The 18,814-nt window shown below is 44.8% G+C and overlaps 1 protein-coding gene across 2 annotated transcripts in view; it reads left to right on the top strand.

Annotated features, from left to right (window-relative positions):
* LOC8053640 (B-cell scaffold protein with ankyrin repeats) overlaps positions 1-17,157 on the top strand; it is an 83,560-nt gene extending 66,403 nt beyond the window's left edge. For both annotated transcript variants that reach the window (XM_040500348.1, XM_040500349.2), the window contains 7 exons: positions 515-685; positions 7,384-7,479; positions 7,569-7,714; positions 9,149-9,310; positions 13,633-13,714; positions 14,552-14,878; positions 15,697-17,157. In XM_040500348.1, coding sequence (XP_040356282.1) covers positions 515-685; positions 7,384-7,479; positions 7,569-7,714; positions 9,149-9,310; positions 13,633-13,714; positions 14,552-14,878; positions 15,697-15,971 — 1,259 coding nt within the window. In that variant the 3' untranslated portion in view covers positions 15,972-17,157. The remainder of the gene's footprint in view (positions 1-514; positions 686-7,383; positions 7,480-7,568; positions 7,715-9,148; positions 9,311-13,632; positions 13,715-14,551; positions 14,879-15,696) is intronic.
* The last annotated feature ends 1,657 nt before the right edge of the window (positions 17,158-18,814 follow it).

The raw sequence follows: 18,814 nt of genomic DNA, 5'->3' as shown, positions 1-18,814 counted from the left end.
GTTGCAGCCATTTTAACTTCCGTTCCGCGGAGGGAATTTTTTTGCCGTCTTTCGCAGCTACAGACAACGCCGGCTGCGTTCCATGAGCCGGTCAATGCTTTCGCATTAAAAAAAAAATCGTGCTTCTCTTTTGCGATATACGGAGCTTTCTAAACATGACAAACGTGAAATCTCTAAAGTCAGAAAAGGAAACAATAATTTAAGTGCTTTGACAGGGGGAGTCTACCTTACAATGGTGCGTGTCTCTGCTGTAACACTAGATACAGTCACAAACACCCAGATAAAATTACATTCTAACAATATGGTACGATTACACGAAGTTGAGACCTCGCGAGATTTCCTTGTCTCCATTGCGCCGCTCCATGCTGGGCAATCGCAAGTAGAACTGTCTGGTAATCGGCCCATATATAGAGACGCGCTGAGCCATGTTCGGACACATTACTGGAGCTCCGATTCGGCCGCACTGCGTACGAATCGGACACATTACTGGAGCTCCCCGTGAAACGCGTTGCAGAGAACGTCGCCCCCTGCCACTACGAGAGCCCAGGCTCCAGCCGGCCGGTCCCGGTGTGCAACCCGTCGTACGGCATGACCCGTGTTCCACCGGAGACCCCCGAGGTCGTCGCGGAGGAGCAGGAGGCCGAGTACCTGAGCATGATGCCCTTCGTCGAGCCGCCCAGGACAGGTACGTCTGTTACGGCGACAAGAGGCGTGCCAGTCCCAAGCATTATATATTATCGCTCTGGAGCTAATGGAAGTGCGGCAACGCCGATAAGAACGCCGGAGAATTTAATCACAAAACAAGAATCATCATAGGTGTGGCTCTTAAAGGGGCCATAAAATACATTTTTGGCTGGGAATAATGACTTTAGAATGGGGTTTTACTAATCGCACATCGTTTAGTGTACCAAAAGAAATAGGGTTGAAAGTCAAAAGCCTGCTTTTTCTGTACGAACATTTGAAAATATAGCGGACTATTTCGTACCTCCTTTCCTTCGAAAGGCCCTCCGCCTTTTTCTGTGTGATACATTCGCGGTACCCAAAGCACGTCAGCCGACCCCAGCTCAAGCATGGGACAAGAGCACTGCGTCACTCGGACGTATGCGCTCGTCAGCAATCAATCCGTGGACGAATATTTGGATTGGCGTTCGTGGTCAATGTGTGCCGTGACGGAACTTAATTATAATCGCTTGCGAGTGACAAGTTCCGCGATGTGCTTAAAAAGCACGCTTGAAGCTCGGAGTCATGGCATTCCGGTGAAATACTTCGTCACGACCACGTGAGTTTTTATTTCGCTTTTGAGTTGAGGAGGAAGGCTAGGGAGGACTGTAAGGACAGTGACCATCGATGCTGGCGGCTTTTCAGACTCAATATAACGAGGGACTGTTCTCTGTTTTGCTCTACAGGAAAGAGAGAGAGAGAAAGAAAAAAAATACAGGGTTCGAGCAGTTTTATCTGTTTGCACAAGCACTCGCGAAAGAAAGGCGCTTTCCAAAGGGCGGCGGAGAAAAACTCACTGGAAATAAGCTCGCAGGAAAAAAGCTCGCCGCAAAACCATCGGATGCGGCGAAAAGCTCACCTACAAATCTAACAATTGAACATTCACTCACGTGAAGTACGTTCACTCCACTGAAGTCTATGCTGGGATGCCTTGAATTCATGCGGTCATTCTTCAATTAACTAAAAGAACTTAATTAAAAAAAAAAAAAAAATTGGTCCTTCAACACGTCAGGCGTTGCGTGACAATAATAAAATAAACAATGTCAGTGGAACGCAAATGAAAGATAACCGGGATAAATATAGATGTGTGTAGATGGCTGCAGCTTGCGTAATTTCTGTGTATTCATATATTCAATGACTTTTCGCGTAATATACCGACACCGCATTGCCAAATCTTCACATTTCATCGTTTATTTAAGAAGCTGTGACTTTAATTGTTAACTCTTCCGATCGGAATATAAAAAAAAAAAAAGTCGTATTTTCTCTCTATCCCGACTAGGTCAGAATTAAATATGGCAACACTCACACGAAAAGGGTCGACATGAAAGCGGAACGAGGGCTAGCTGCAGCCGAGCGCCCTGCTTTGATATCTGTACACAGCGTGGGATTGTCACCATAAACACGCGATTAATTTTTCTTTTCTTTTCTTAGAATTGAGAGGCTGTATTGAAAGTACTCGTTTGGTGAAGAGCGCTATCGGGGTACCAACCTCTTGTGCTTTAAAATTTTGATGGCGGTCAACAACTTGTCTAAGTAAAATGTAAAAAAAAATAATCGACGATTTTGTGTTTTTGCTGATTGTATCGTAGAGTGTATACCGCCTCCGTGAGAGGCGCCTATGACCGTTGTTGCGCTACTGCTATAAAAGGAGATCGACCACTTCACACAAAAACTGAACTCGAAGTGAGCTTTTCCCCGGGACTGTCAAAATACTGGTGAACTGTTCTCAGGACCCGCACAAAAAGGGGTGAAATTTCTCCCAGTTAGCTTTTCTCCGGTGTACTTATCTCCGGTGAGCTTTTCACCGGTGAGCTCCGCACCGGTGAGTTTTTCTGCGGGATTACTTTCTAAAGTCACGCGCTCGCGTACGTTCCTCTGTTCTTTCTACTAAAACTCCCATATAGTATCTACATATTATAAGTGGTGGCAAATAACGCTGGATAAACATCGAACTACTCATTTATCTGTTGTTTTTTGTTTCGTTCTTGTTTTGCCCTCTTATAAAACAAGAATTTGGTGGCACAGCGCTCAACTAATCTACCAAAGCACCATGTTGTTTATTCGAGCACTCGCTTGTGACACGTACACGTGTCTCGTGTTGGGTTTTTAAGAGAATTTACGTACAACGGTGGAGCGTGGATACGCGCTTATCAAGTGGCTGTGCACGTGTGATTAAGAGGGCGACATCTGAAACTCTCAGTAATTTGTTTCGCCATAAGTGGAAGTAAAGTCGATGCTAAAGAGCACGCGTGTTCTCTCGAAGGACGTCTACACTTCATAAAACTAAAAAGGCGGTGGTGACAGAAGTATACCAAGGACATCGACAGCTTTCGCACGGGAAAGAAGAATAATTGGAGTCCTCCGGTTTCGGCAAACTTTGGTACACAGCACCCTAAAAAAAGAATACTTTTCGGTATTTTCGGTAACGGAATGCATCAGCTCAACTAATGCGCTAGGGAGCTTTCGTAGACCGCGTTTCCCCCTCCGCTAAGCCCTCCGCAAACGAAGAAGCCGCTACTGCGCCTGCGCGCCCATGGACTTGACTGTAGAGTTCCGGGTATCGCAGCGGGTTACGGAGGGCGTTGCGGGACGGCGAAAACGATCTACGAAAACTCCCTCATGTCTGTCTTGCGTGCGTGGGCACCCGCTAGTACGCGTTTGCACCTCGTCGTAGTCCTGACAGTTTCCGAGCGCTCGCTTCCAGAGCGCGCTGTGGGCGAACAATCAGTTGTGCTAATACCTCTGAGGTCTGGGATCCTCAAAAGAGTTTCAGTAAACCGTCGATGCTCCGTTTCATCTTATGATAAAACGCAGCATACGCTACGATCCATTCCACCTGACCCAGCGCCGTGACCTATCACGTGACCCTGCCCCAAAGCCCAAACGTCACTGCCAAAAGAAAAGTAATGGTTTTTTTTTTGGTTTTTTTTAAAGTAAATATTGGGTGTTTGCGGGAAACGAAAACCGTGCTATTCAGCCCGCGGGTAAATAAAGTAAGCATCGCAGAAAGTTTGAACTCCGTGAGAATGTGACGCTGGCAGTTGGGACAGAGCGTGAAAGTTTGAGAACATGACGTCACCCAGATCAAAAGGTAATTGAGAAAAACAAAACTTCTCTTTGGGCCCACGTCCACCTTAGCCTAATATCGTTAAAACAAGAAATGACATTGTGGCAGCATGTAGCATCTTCTATATCAATGAATAAATCTTCTCAGCAAGGAAGAGGATATTGTTTTCTTTCTTGCTGACAAGTTTCTTTCACTGAAACTTGTCACAGTGCCATTTCTTGATTTGATCATAATCGGCTTAGTTAGACATCGGCTCATAAAGATATTTCGTTTTTCTCAATTATCTTTTGGTCTGGGTGAGGTCAAACTTTCGCATTCTATATCGCAACCACTGGCGAAACATTGTCACGAAGTTTGAGCTTTCTGGGATGCATAATTTATTTACCCGAGCCGAAAAACACGGTTCTCGTTTCTCGGAAACTCCCTGTAATCATTTGTTTATAAAAAATGCATTTTATTTAATTCAGATTTATTCGACTGAAATCAGATTTACTTAATTTAAAGCACTGAAGCTTGAAAATAGTGATTCCTTATCTCTGGATCAATGATTCATCAATCAATCATTTTTTTATTTTTTGGCCTTGAAGCCAACGATGCCCCATATGAAAACCTGCCAAAGGCACCTTGACGGGGTCTGGCGATATATTTTCAAGCATGGCAGACTGATTACCTAATGCGAAATTGCTTGGTAGACTGACCATACACTCAGAGTTTCGCCATTTTAATGTTGGCAAGCGCCGTCGGTACACGAGGCACGGTGAAGGCATCGCAGACAACCGTACGGCAGTGAGCTATGGCCCGGCAGCTGTGTTTTCTGCCTTCCGACCATGGAATGTGGACGAACGGTTTAATCAACCTACCGCGACTGTCTGACGAAACTCTCAGAGGCCTGTGCACGCTGCCAGCCACGCCATCGCACACTGCCCGTACGGTTGTCTCCGATGCCTCCAGCGAGTTCCGGTACAGACGACGCCTGCCAATACGGCGACGCCCTCACTGTTGTCCGACAGCCAACCAATTTTGCATAAGGTATATAACAAACTTTTATTGGTGTAATATCGGCCATATTAGAACAGAAACAGCTTGAATTTTGCTACTTACTTGAAAAGCTTTATTTGATTCTTTTTTTTTTTTTTTTCGTGTGCCGACTTGGTTCTATACCAGGCATTACATTTTCTAGTTTCCGTTTCTTTATTTTGCGTTCTGATTTTGTTTGAGGGTAGATATCAAGCTCAACGCTCCGACTTGCTCAGAATTTCTTTTTGCTAGTGTTTAGTCATATACAAATACATATTGCTTGACGATCCTTTGATTTATATGCAAAACAAATGCTCGTACAAGAATACATCAGTTGATAGACAGACGGTGAGTAAGAATATGTCGGGGGTTCCAAGTCACCAGGCTCGATCTAAGATGGACCGTAAAAATCGACGCCTGCACGTAGCCATCTAAACTTTTCGTCAACGATGTATTTCGCAGGTCGGTTGTTTCTTGTAAAATTACAAAGCGTAACTCCCTTTCAACAAAAAAAAATAGGGCCTAGAAACTCGCCAGCGTCAACGACTGGCAGCGACACAAACGACCAAGTCAAATAACAGGGCGCGTTTGGCGCTTGTATTGATGGATGGCGTTACCTCTTTATCGAGACTGCTCGCGACCACTGTGGTTTATTAAAATAAACACAATCTTTTTTGCAATGTAAGTGCCGTTGGTTTAAAAATAAATGCGGACAATATAATCAAAACTCAAAGTAAAAGAACACGTTTGCATAACGACGGCGCTTTTGCTGCCAACGAATTTTGTCTGCGTGTCGTCTGCTTTCTTTCGCTGGTTGGCTACACCATCGTACGCCGCTCCCGACGCCATCTAACAATACGCGCGTCAAACACACCCCGCAACTCAACTCGGTCATCTGAGTCGCCATCCGCCGTTGACTCTGGCAAGTTCCTTGCCCTATTTCTAACAGAAAGGGAGCTACGCTTTGTAATTTTACAAGAAAATACCGACCTGTGAAATACAGCTTTGACGAAAAGTTTAGATTGCTACGTGCATGCGTCGATTTTTACGGTCCATTTTAGATCGAGCCTGGTGACTAGGGACACCCTATATTTTCAGGATAACTTCTGCGGAAAAGTTTTATTTTAAATCACCATAGTAAAACTGCTCTGATTTAAATCTCGTTTTAAATCAATTGTGATCAAATCAAGTTTATTCACAATTTAAATCGTATTGATTTTTATTCTCGAGCCTGGGACTCGCTGTGCTACTTTGCGAACACGTAGCACTCACGCGGCGTTACGTTGGCGTTCGCTGTGGTTTATATAGCAAGGCGAAACAGGGTGTCGCGACCGACGTCTGCGGCTCTCTGCTTGTTCAGTGCACGTACTCGCAGCTAGTGGCGGCAAGTTGGTTGGTGTTTTTGGTCAAAAGCTAGAAAAAGGATAAATGAGAATATAAGTCACTGGTTTAGTGTCTCCTTCGCGGCGTTTTCGTCAAGTCGGAGTCCCTTGAACAAACAAGGCCGCAGAAACACACAAAGTTGCCAATAAGAATTGCAACCGGAAAAATTCTTCCAAATAGAGTCGCTAATCCTTCCCTCCCCCCTTCCCCTTTTTTTTCCTTTCCCTCTCTCTTTCTTTCGCTTCACGGTACCAAGATTTACAACGAAGGAGCGTGCCGTTTTGCTTTTCACGTGGCTTCAGTGACAATAAATGCATCAAGAGGTTCTACCTGTTTCTTCGTTGAAGAGAAAAACATACATTCAGCTGCTCCTTTTTTTCTCCTTTTTTTTCTTTTTTTTTTTTTGCATGAGCCTGTCAAATGTTTAGTATGCTTGCAGTTTCGGATAAAAGTTTACGTGAGTACAATGACCTCGACTAACATTTTTACATTTTTTCTAATTAAAATTAAAATGAATAAGAATAAAATGTGTTTCTCTGCCTACACCACCAAACGGTTTAACAGGTTCAAACCAATTAAAAATAAATAAATAGAGACCTCGACTAACAGTGCCCTTGACTAGGTCAACCGATTACAATTTACCTCAGATTCAAGTGACCTCTTCTTTCTTCATTGGGCGAACAATCGATCGTCACCTTAACTACTCTAGTCGGTGACAGGTTGATAGTGTAGGACAAGCTGCTCCCACAAAGCCCTTCACTCTTTCCACTTTAGCAGAGTGAACGCTGCAGAGGAAGCGAGGAGGGACTCGCCGCCTCCTCTCCACAGTTCCCTCTGCTAAAGTGTACGGAGTGGAGGGCTTGTTGGGAGCATCTTGTCTTGCATTCTTAGCCTGCAACAGACTGGTGGAATGACTGGTGGTAGAAAGTGATCAATCGGGACAGAAATCTAAGCTGTAAAATGTTATGCCCACCACTAAAACTAAAAAAAAAAAAAAAATACACCGATGTCGCGTTCGCGCTAACAACGTCGAGCGGCATACATGAGCAGGATATCAATTTTGGCACTAAATAGATTTTTTTAATATTTCACGTAAACAATTTAATCTTATTGCGACACCCGTCTTTGTATTGGCAGTATTATATGAATCCTAACTGCAGTAGCGACTCCTCGTAACAAATCTTCGTTTCGCGCAGTTCCAGATCCGTTCCACGGCCTTGCCGGAGATGAGAGCCCCAGCATTCCGGCAACGGAAGCCACCGCCATTATTCCCGACGAAAAACCATTGCCGAGTGAGTTGAGCTCGTCGGCGTGCGATACAGTCGAATCGAGAGTTGCCACGCGCGTTCAAATAAACCGCAATATCTTTTTTTCTTTTTAGATGGCACCGAGATTGTGTTTTCTAACACTCAAGAAGACTTGGTGAAGATTATCGAGATGTACAAGAAGGGCGTCCCGTTTGCTCAAATCGAAAGACTCTTTGACGACTGGAGAAAAAACAACGAGACGGCCAAGGCTGGCGAAGAGGTAAAAACGCTGTAACCTTCGAAATAAAATGACACTATCGTTTTGCGGGCTCACGTCTGGGGCGAATGCAGCCAGAGCGCTGCTATGTGATGGCGCCCTTTGTGTTGTTACTATTGTCATATATGCCCTCTAGTCACTTGCAGAGTAAGAACAGCGGGGCGTGTTTTTCAAAGGCCCAGCCTCCAGCTCGCGCTCCATGTTTTCCACCGTGCTTCGGCCGCGCGTACACGAGACGCCGCCGAAGCACTGTCGAAGGTAGGAAGCTCGCGCCGGAGGTGGGACAAACGAAGTTCCTCCCTGACGTTCTCACCCTATCAGTGACTATCGACGTAATTCTGACATATTACCCGACCTACCGTGTCTTCCTGCATACAACTTGGAGCTCAGTACTTACCACACGCTTATTTAGTTATCCCGTAATTTACAGCTTTGAAGAAATTTTCAATTTACACATATTTGTTAGTGAACTGACCTTGAACAGAAACTTTTAACTTGCCTTTATCTCTAATCGATGGAAGGGTAAACCAAATGGAGCACGGTACTCATTTTTCGTTATCATAAGCAAAGGATGAAAGTTGACGCCTGCGAATATGGGTCTCGCACGACAAACATATTTACTCCGGAAAAAGCTATAAATGTTTTGCAACAAAAATGTAAGCTGTGACAGGATAGAAAAATTCCGTTAGAATGTTCGATACTCTGCTCCATCTCACTAGCCGCGCGCGGAGCCAGCAGGGGTACAGGCGCCAGTGTGCGCCTTAGGAAGACACTTTTCTCGCACGCGTTTTCATGGAGGGAAACCGTTTCAAAGGACGGTGCTTTCGCACGTGTGTCCTCGCACAAAACTCGCAAGATATTAGAGACTGAAACGATTGTTCCGCAGATAGTTCTATAGCTCACGACACATTACACACCCGCAGAGCACAGTTTACTTGATGAAATTAGTTATTCAAATATATGTTCAGATTTTGTCACCGATAATGCACAGCAAAACGACTATATTGTTTGGTTGCTTAGGTACAGCCGCGACTTGTGGTCTGGTCTCCCCGAGCCTGCTAATCCACTGAAACCGGCCATGACGAAACCACAGACCACCAGCCATAGTGACAAGAACAACTTTGGTGTCGTCGTAGACACGAGGTAGCTTCACTTCGTGTCAGCGATGACAGTAAAAAGAGACACGCTAAAGTCAGTTATGACTCCGTACATGCCCCCTCCCCCTTCCAGATCCCCAGGAGTATTATTCAACTGTTCACAAACAGGCCCGCGTTTGATCAGGTGTGGGCACTGCGCATGCGCGGAAACTCGATTTGCGTCAGCGTGGCGTCAGCGGCACGGGTTGGGGTATACGACAATCTCCTCCATTGTGCTATACGTTGCTTCTGTAATCCCGAAGACGGTGCCGTGACGGGCGTGGTGCATTCGACGTCGCAGAGCGAGCTTCAAGCCCTCCGCGAGCTGTACAAGCAGAAGCAGAGGTCGTCCCCCACAAGCAAGCAGCTGTTCAGCTTCAGCGATCTGCGCCTGATCCTCACGGGCAAGGGCGCCAAGCGGTTCAACCGGAACCGAGACCTCCAGACGTCGCAACAATCTTTGGTGAGGAAAAAAAAAATATATATCGACATTTTTCTAAAATTTTAACTGTGTAAGGTTGTCCTGCGTCTGATGCTTGACAGCTCCGTATGTCTCGGAGATTAATTTCAATCGTTGGGGGAATTAACCGATATGTAAAATCGTAACTGCGCTGCCTTTTTTTTAAATATATATTTAGTTTAAAATGCGTGAGCAGCACACTCATTGTTACTTTTCAGGGAGGAAGCTCCTATCCCATTGTTATTTCATCTCCAGGATCACAACCTTCTTGATGACAAAGATAAGTTTGGTCATATCCTATGACTAAAAAAAAAAAGAAATGTCTAATTACGTCAGAAGAGGGCATCGAAAATTTTAATATTAAAGAAAATAAAAATAATCAGGTTGAAGTTCAGCCGCTCCTGCAGGAAAACGTGGTTCCAGGATAGTATCTGAACAAACATTCTGAACAAAGGCAAAAAAAACATATAGACAGCAGCATTGGCACCACTGTGTTTCGGTTACATCCGGGGAAATTTAAACGTACGTGCAATGGCATTCGCAATAAAATCGTGAACAATATCGTAAGAGGTGAGAGCGCGTGGCGACGCCAGAACGCCGAGCTCTTACTGGAATGATGAGTGGGTAGACGTAAAGCTGTTTGCCTTTATGTCTACTCAATAGGGAGTTTTAGAATAGCGCACGCTAAAGCTTTGCGTGCGCAAAGAATAGGGAGGTTTAGAATAACGTACGCAATTTTAGCGCACGCTAGCGCTAAATTTAGCGCTTGTATTAGCGCACGCGGCGCAAGAGAGTTTTAGAATAGCGTTTCTCCGTCGCGACGCAAAAGCCCAAGCATCTCGCGCTTGCAGCGCCACCAAGATAGTCACAATTTGTACTTCACACACGAAATGCTGTAACTTTAGAAAGAAACAAGTCTTTTGGTCCAGAGTACCATTTTAGATTTGTTTAAACACGAGAATGCGACGCGAGCGGTTGACCGGTCGTGCCCGCTTGCGTCGCCTCGGCAGGAGAGGTCTCGTGTACTGACCTTGGCCGAGAAGTGTTCGCGCGTCGCAAGCATCAAGTTGCCGGTGATCGTTGCCAAACCCAGTACAATTTCGTCTCGTAATTAAAATCGTAGTCGCGAGGATGCCGCCGACGTCGCACTCACGACGTCGCCAAAGCAACCGCCGACATAATCCTGGAAGCAGCCATTGTTGCTTAACTCTGCTCGTCTTGGCTTTAGCAAACTTCTCATCATGAACCCTCCTTGGAGAAGCGCAAAGGCTCTTTGCGTACGCACGCTATTTCCGAGAAATAGCGCACGCTAAAATTGCGCACGCAAAGCGAAAAACCTGGTTTGCGTTCGGAGCATGCCCAGTGGCGACGACGCTATTCTTTGCGTGCGCAAAGCTTTAGCGTGCGCTATTCTAAAACTCCCTAATAGCGTCGTCGCCACTGCGAATGCACCGAACGTTAACCATGTTCAGAACTTTGCGTACGCTATTTTTCGAAAATTCCGTGCGCACGCAAAGCCTTTGCGCTCCTCCAAAGAGGATTCGTGATGAGAAGTTCGCTAAAGCCAAGACAAGCACAGATAAAAAAAAAAAAAAAAATGGCGGCTCCTAGGATTTAGGCTTTGCTACGACCATGGCTCTGGCCGCTTTGGTGGCGTCGTGAACGCGACGTCGGCGGCATCTTCGCTACTGCGATATTCAATATGAGGACGGCACTCGGTTCGGAAAACCCAGTAAGGTGGGCAACGATCGCCGGTAACTTGATGTTTGCGACGCGCAAACATTTCTCGGCGAAGGTACGGTATGCGAAGGTCAGTGCACGAGACGTCTCTCGCCGAGGCGACGCAAGCGGACACGACCGGTCGACCGATTGCGTCGCATTCTCACGTTCAAACAAATCCAAAATGTTACTCTGGACCAAAAAAAAAAAAAAAAAAAAAAAAAAGCTTGTTTTTTTCTCAACTGACAGCATTTTGTGTGCGAAATAAAAATTGTGGCTGTATCTTGGTGAAGTTGCAAGCGCGAGATGCTCGGGCTTTTCCGTCGTGGCGGAGAAAACGATGTTTTAAAACTGTCTTGTGTAGCGTGCGCTAACGCAAGCGCTATATTTAGCGCTAGCGTGCACTAAAATTGCGTACGTTGACACTTCGAACGCGTTCGAAGCGTCAGTAGAGACAAGGTCTGCCCACTAATCATTCCAGTCAGATTTCGGCGTTCTCACGTCATCGCGTGCTCTCGCCTCCTCGTCTCCCTTAGTTTCTCGGCTCATAGGCTAGCCGAGCAGTTGTACTCCAATTCGGGTAATTTTTTTTTTGCAAAGACTGGAATGAAGTCGTATTTCTGTTCAGCACAATAACCAACGCGAGCGCGTATGAACGCGTCTGGAGGTGCGCTTCTCCCTTAACACCTGCGTACTGAGGAGAAGTCTATCGCTTTCCCGTACAGCACAGAGCCCGACATGCAGGACGCGCTTCTTCCGTCTGGCGCGACTGAAGCATGCTGTAGAAATGCGCCATAACCTCGTTTATGCGCTTGACAGCAGACCAATTTAAAATCATGTTATCAAAAAAATAAAAAAAATAAATCCGCCGCCGCTGACAACAGTTTGGGCGGGAGTTGATGGAACGTGGATCAACATTTATACCGCGGGAACGTCCACGGGTTCGAAGCACCCAGACTCGCGCGAAAACAAGTAGAACACGGAACGTAAACAAATATATGGACCACACATGTTGTGAAAAACAAGAGGGGACGGCGACGAAAGAGAGCCGTCCTCCGCCAATCAACACGCGTGTGCATGCTTTCCTCAGATCTCGCGGGGTGGCTTGGCGCTTGGGCCGGGAGATAAAAGACATACAGAGGGTGAAGATAACCAGGCAGGGGTTATCTGACCACGATGGCATAAGTTGAGGGAAGATTTAATAATTATTCCCTTCCTTGCAATCCCAGGGCAGAAAGTGCACGCATCCGGTTGCGAAAAAGAACGTCTGTCGCACGGGTCGGATATATATATATATATAATATGTATATCAGGCATGTAGCCAGGGGGGTAGCCCAAGGGGCCCGGCCGGCACCCCCCCCCCCCCCCCCCCCCCCCCCCCCCCCCGAAACAAAATCCTGGCTAGGTGCCTGATATGTATATATATTTTTTTTTTCTAGTGGCATTATTGAAATAATAAAGGTGAATACGCATATTAGCAGCCGAGTAACACTGGTTAGGTGGCGCAAGCTTGTGCCCGATTCAGATGGTATGGCCTTATTCATACATCCATCCGTTGTATAGCAGATCGCATGCCACGAGGCTGAGTGAGTTAGTGATGTGTGATGCGGTAAAGCCGGACCTGTCGATCGCGGAGCAGCGTGAACTTACCCGAAGATACCAACACAAAGCCGAAACGCGCTGCGGCATCGGTCTAGAGGGCTGTTTTATTTGCTGCTGACATTCCGGCACTTCGGCTTCTAGTTTTTTTTTTTGTTTTTTTCTCGAAAGGCCTTTGTATTTATGCAAATACTTTCAAGGCCCAGAGGGCATTAACAAAATAGAGTAAAAAAGCACTGAGATTTTGGCTTTTTTTTCCCCCCATTATATCCGCGGCACCGTTTCAAGTTTGTTCGGTAAAACTTAAAGTGGGATAAAATGAGATGAAAATCGTGCAATAAACATATAGTTCATCATATTCGATGTTTTGCCCTTCTTGGGTTCATCATAAGTGGTCTTGGCTTACATGGCTCGCCCAGCAATAGAGGTATAAGTAAAACACCAATAACATTATTACATTTTAATGAGAGATATTGATGCCAGATATTGTGCAGCAGCTGTTTTTCTTGCATGAAACTTTGTAATGTCCAGATGCGCTAGTACATTTGAGCCCATGTTAAATAAATTCATGAGTTGATATTTGTTTAAAACTACTAATCCTTATTTTCTATGTATTGCTAAACAAAATCATATAAAAGGCTTTGTTACTGTTGTGGCTATTACGAAATTGGCCGACATTGTTTTGTATCTTCCTGCACTCTTCAAATTATAAACCCAATTTGTTCTAGATACCCTTAGAGCATGCATGCATAAAAATTAATGGGCTTTTGTTTTCATGTTTTGTTATGCTAACACTAAGACTAACATAAAGACAACCAAAATTATAAAAGCCAAAAAAAAGTAACTCGTTATATTTAGTCACTTATTTTACACTACTGCCAGCCACCTGTACCAAGGCATTGCATTACTGAATATAAAGTACACAGGAAAAGCAAAAAAAAAGGTAAATAACAACAATGTTGTACTAAAGGACAACAGTAAACATATATTTTTCAATGATTTTCCAGAAGCTGGACGGAAAAGATGAGACAAGTGAAGGTTTCCGCCGGGTCAGCACACTGAGCGCCGCTTCAACATCCAGCAGCACAAGTGAGTACCCCCAGTGCAACCATACTTCATTCAAAAGAATATCACGTTTCTTAATGTGCTTAGTAATTGCATAAGCCACTTCAAACTTGGACTGCCTGATAATGTCAAACATTTATTTACTTTATTTAGGTTAATGAATAAGCTATCAATTTACAACCAACTGAACAAAAAAAAACAACTTGCCCTACTTTATTTTATTCCGACAGGGACTAACCGCAAAGGCTCTTTTCGTTTTAATGCGCCTCAGCTGCACTCAGGTTCGTGCAGTTGAGCACCAGCCAAAACTATCTGCTCGCATTTGTAGCCGTTGCACAGGTAGTCCATGTTAAGGTTAGACAAAGTGGACATGCACATGTCAAAAGATTAGACTTGATTCCCTGTAATATTCAGAAAAAAAAGAGTGGAATCTTAAAGTGGAGCCTCACTGGCATACTCTGTATTCGCCTTGTAAAACAATCACAGGTAGTATCATGTGCGTGTTTTCGCAATCTGTACAATCAACTCCTGGAATTTCCGGATGCTGTCAAAGCCCATCTCTCACAACTTCACAACGTATCTGAGAGATGGGGGGCCAAGCGTGTTAATACACCGCGTCTTGGGCCCGTGGATCAAAAGCTCGAGTTTAATTTCCACAAACGCCTATTTCGATCTGGACGAGCATTGTACAGGTGTGTGTTTACGTATCACTACTGTATGATGCAGGTTAACAGTCATTCTGCACTGGCTAAATTTTTCATCTGCGGCGTATAAGCAAGTGTCACCATACCTCAAAGGCAGACCAACCTCACTCTGTCTAAACACAAACGTCTCATTTACTTTTGAACGACGCATCTGCAGGCTCTTCGTCCAGCGACCGGTTGAGCACCATGAGCTCTGTGAGTGCTTACGACAGTGGCACCCACTCGGACTCGTGCGAGGAAGGCAGGCCCGTGCCCCCTCCCAGACCCCCCAAACTGCCCACCGCCAGGCAGAGAAGTGCCCTGCCTGGGTCTGCACCCCACCAGTACTACGCATTCCCAACTACTGCCGCAGATGAAGCCCTTGGACATCTGTCCAGTGGTACGAGAACTGGAGGCTTCCTCGAAGGAAAGGCTGCCGGGGATGTTCTTCAGGGTGGACTTGGAGAGGATGTAGATGGAACCCAAAACAGTTCAGGCAAGACGAGTGAGTCGGTCGTATTACTAGTGTTTGGCTGATTTTACATCTTTTGGGCATACTCAGCTCACCTCCATAATTCACTTGCAATGATTGCTGATGTAGCCTGTTTAAAAATTAAAATGGCACGATGCAAGTGTAATTTCCTCTCTGTAGACAATGACCTGGTGGTATTACTCTACGAAACTAAATCCTATAGGATTCTTAATCTCAATGTTAATTCTCATTATACTCCATGTTTCAATTTCGGATGCATGTTCATAATTACTAGATTAAGTGCATTTTCTACTTGAAAACATTAATATGATGGTTCTGCAAACTCACACATCTTTGAGAGTATACTACAAAGGTGCTCTGATAATTTTATTGAAGAAAAATGGTGATTAGAGTCACACTCATCTAACCCGAGCAGGCGGTCATGATTAGAGAAACATGCTGTTTCTTGCAAGGAATAGTCTTATATTTATTTGAATAAAAAATATGTGCATCCCAGTAAAAAAACAACAAAAAAACTAGTAATTTTAAGAGTTTGTTTGTACAATTGTTTTTGGTTTGAAATACAATATGTTTACCCACAAAGTTTGCAAAATATAAAGCTCTATAGCAACAAACCCGAGGTACATATTATTATTCGAAGGACGGATTAGCAAACAACATGGTAGCATCACTATCTGCCCTACATATCCATCCTTGATTTTCAAGAGATAAACTCCAGTAAAATCAGAAACAAGATACTACTCGTGATTTTTTCAAAGCCTAAAATCAACCGGTAAAACACCATCTTCACGGAACCGCATTTTCATATTTCCGTCTTTCCAAACTTGCAGTTAAAGCGGACGATTCATCGAAGGGTATCTACTACGACATACCTCAAGCGCCCCGACCAGTAGTGCAAAAGCCGGATCCGCTGCTCGACTATGACTTTCCAATGGCTGCCCTGCGGAGGATGAACCAAGCTGCAAGCACGTCACGGAGGTGCTCCGGTCCAGATACGAACAACGGCAAGCACTACTACGACGTTCCACGATGGACGTGCACCGGGCCCAAGGAAGTCCGTCTGAGCATTCCCGACGTTCCAGCACCGCCTGTACCAGATGACTAGGCACCCGTTAGTCGACCCGATTGGTTGCCATTTTGAGTTACGTCTGTGCAACACAAAAGATGTCTAGGAAGTATATTTCATAACACCCTAGTCCCACTAGAGCAACAAACGGCAATAACCAACACCGACAAGCATCAAGCATGCGCAGCATATACGCGAAGGTATTTTTTGGCAGGGTCACAATCACTCGTGCTTACTTCAGGCGCGCCGAGAGACCGCAAGCCTGCCAAAGGTACCCTCGCGTGAGCGCTACACGTGCTTGAGGTTGGGCAGTGTCGGTTGTTTCCGTTTGTCGCTCTAGTGGGACTAGGGCACAATCAAGCGTGTCCAACTGGCCTTTTCAGATTCAGACACCTCGACGTTCATAAAGTGCAAAAAAATGGTGGGCACAGAACAACGGCTAGAGCGACGAACATAAGCCGAAGAATATTCCGGAGTCAGCCGAGCTGCCATTTGTGTCAGAAATTTCTTTCGAAAGAGCCTTTTCATTAGGTGAACCTTGTTCATTGCCTGCTACATAGTGAAAACTCAGCAGATCGATAATAGCTAGTTATAAAAGGGACTGCTCCCTGTGTGCATACGCTGCCACCATTTTGATGAAATTACAATTTGTCGCTGATATCAGATTGCTCAGCTTTCAAGGTTTTACTATACAGGAGGCTAATGCACTATTTGTTGCTGTTGATACTGCCAGCTGGCTCCGAACTTAACCAGATTTAATTCTGTGATCTAACAAATTTGTCCACGTAACAGATACGGGTCCTCAGCTATCTCCGGTTACTAGAGTGTGAACTGAGGTAATGCAACTGAATAGGCTGGGAAGTCAAGTAAACCAGCACTTCAAGATGTTCAATAGCCGGGAAGCCATATTCTATGTCACTTCTATTAGTACCTTAGCTACCCGAAGTAAGCTGCCCGAGGTACTGTATGTTGCAAGTCACGAAAGTCAGTGAAAACCATTTATTTATTTTGGTGGACTAGTGCCGCCGGCACTAGAGAGTAGCGGTAGTAATGTAGTACCTCTTTTGTAAGCGATTTGTTTTTTGTAAATATAAAAATGAAATATTTTTTAACTTTTCACAAGATTTCTTTATCTTTTATTTTTGTACATGCCAAAGAAAAGGGATGTGACGGAGGCAGTGTGCACTCTTCAGATCCTACAATAAAGACCAAATTCCATGTTAAAGGTTCTGTCACTTCATGGATGGATGAATGGTTTCTATTGGGTGGTAGCTTGTGCCACCTAGCCAAAAATATTGGTATGTTTTCGACACACATTTAGCTACATCTTCAAAAGGAGTGCCACATGCTCGGACCTCATACAACGGTGCCGGCATGTGCCGTAGAATAATGAAACACAATCGCAAAATGTAAGCAGTGAGGAGCCCAAGTTTCAGCCACAACTACAAGCAAGCCCCACAATTGACTACCTTTAATTACTGTGTTGACTTTATCATTTCAAAACTTCATTGAGACAGACATTATGTGCCAGAAATACTTCGAGGGTTGAATGGCTTCAGTGGCTACCTTATAAAATTGACACCGTATGGTACCAACTACTGCAAATATGCAGAAGAAACAAGACTCTATAAATGCAAGCATTGAGTATGCACATTTCTTGCCCATCAATCTGATGTCCCAACTGTACAAATCCAGTGTGTGCGGCAATGCCATATTCCAAGGCAATCACGTACCTCGTGCCTGCAGCTGCATTTGAGGAGAGCTAAAGGTAAGTTCTCATTTGGAATTTTACATTCACTGAAAAGGGAAATTGTAAAATGGGAAGTCACCTGTATCGGACTGCTGTTTAACCTCATTCAACCCTTCGCAATGCACGATTTTCAAAATTAGCGTTTTACGAGCATTTGATAGAACAGGTGTGCTACCCAAGGCCCAAGTAGCCAGTTCCTGTTGGCTCCATTAAGCTCCAGTGGCTTAGATTGATCTCCCCATACTTTCCTTTGTACTTGCAAATTATCTTGGGCCAGCCTAAAGAAAGAAAGGAGGAAAGAACCAAACACACTAGAACCACCATGTTGGCAGATGGCAGTAAGGATATCATGCATTGCAACAGAGGATGTGTTGGAAATATGGCCAACTGCCCACAAGAGAAAAAGTGGAGGTCGAAGGATATGATTTTAGCAAATGCACATCTCCTGTGCAAATTTGCTCTTTGAAGTGTTGCAGTTTCCAAACAACACTTTGATTGAGCCATCAATGAAGAATGAAGAAACTTCTTAAATATAGTCAAACCCATTTATGGACCGACACGCTGTTTACAAACAAGCCCGCATTTGCCCACACCCGGTGTGGGCACTGCACGTGCGCAGAAACCGAATTCGCGTGAAGTGAAGCTTCTGCGCATGTGCAGTGCCTTCAACAGTGCCACCGCAGCTGCGAGACATCAGGGCCGCATGTTGGTCTATAACGAACAGCAGTGAACGCTACGATCAGTTGTAAATAGCAAAAACTATTTACAACGAACTTCCACGATGCGTTCGTTGCAAGGCGAGAGCTTCTTTCTGTCCACGATGCGTTTGTTGTAAGGCGAGAGCTTCTCTTTCTGTCTCATCTCCTCGCTTCAGCCTTGTAACAATGCGCTGGAATTTTTAAAACTTTTTTTTGCATGCGTCTAGATTTTGTTTTTTTAGCTTATCTTTCCTTATGAATCGCATTGGGATGAAAAGATTTTTCTTTTTCTGAGCGTGCGTGCATGCAGCTTTTTTTTCCAGCTTTCTATCCTTCTGAATCGCTTCTTTTTGCTCAATTTTGTTCATAGCTCGAGCTTTTGGAATTTTCTTTCTTTCCTACCTTTTTTTCCAAGCGGGGGGGGGGGGGAGGAG

Source organism: Ixodes scapularis, unplaced genomic scaffold, assembly GCF_016920785.2.
Source record: "Ixodes scapularis isolate PalLabHiFi unplaced genomic scaffold, ASM1692078v2 PGA_scaffold1__304_contigs__length_218370807, whole genome shotgun sequence".
Taxonomy (NCBI): domain Eukaryota; kingdom Metazoa; phylum Arthropoda; class Arachnida; order Ixodida; family Ixodidae; genus Ixodes; species Ixodes scapularis.
The sequence above is the reverse complement of the archived record's forward strand: the minus strand, read 5'-3'. Positions and strand labels throughout refer to the sequence as shown.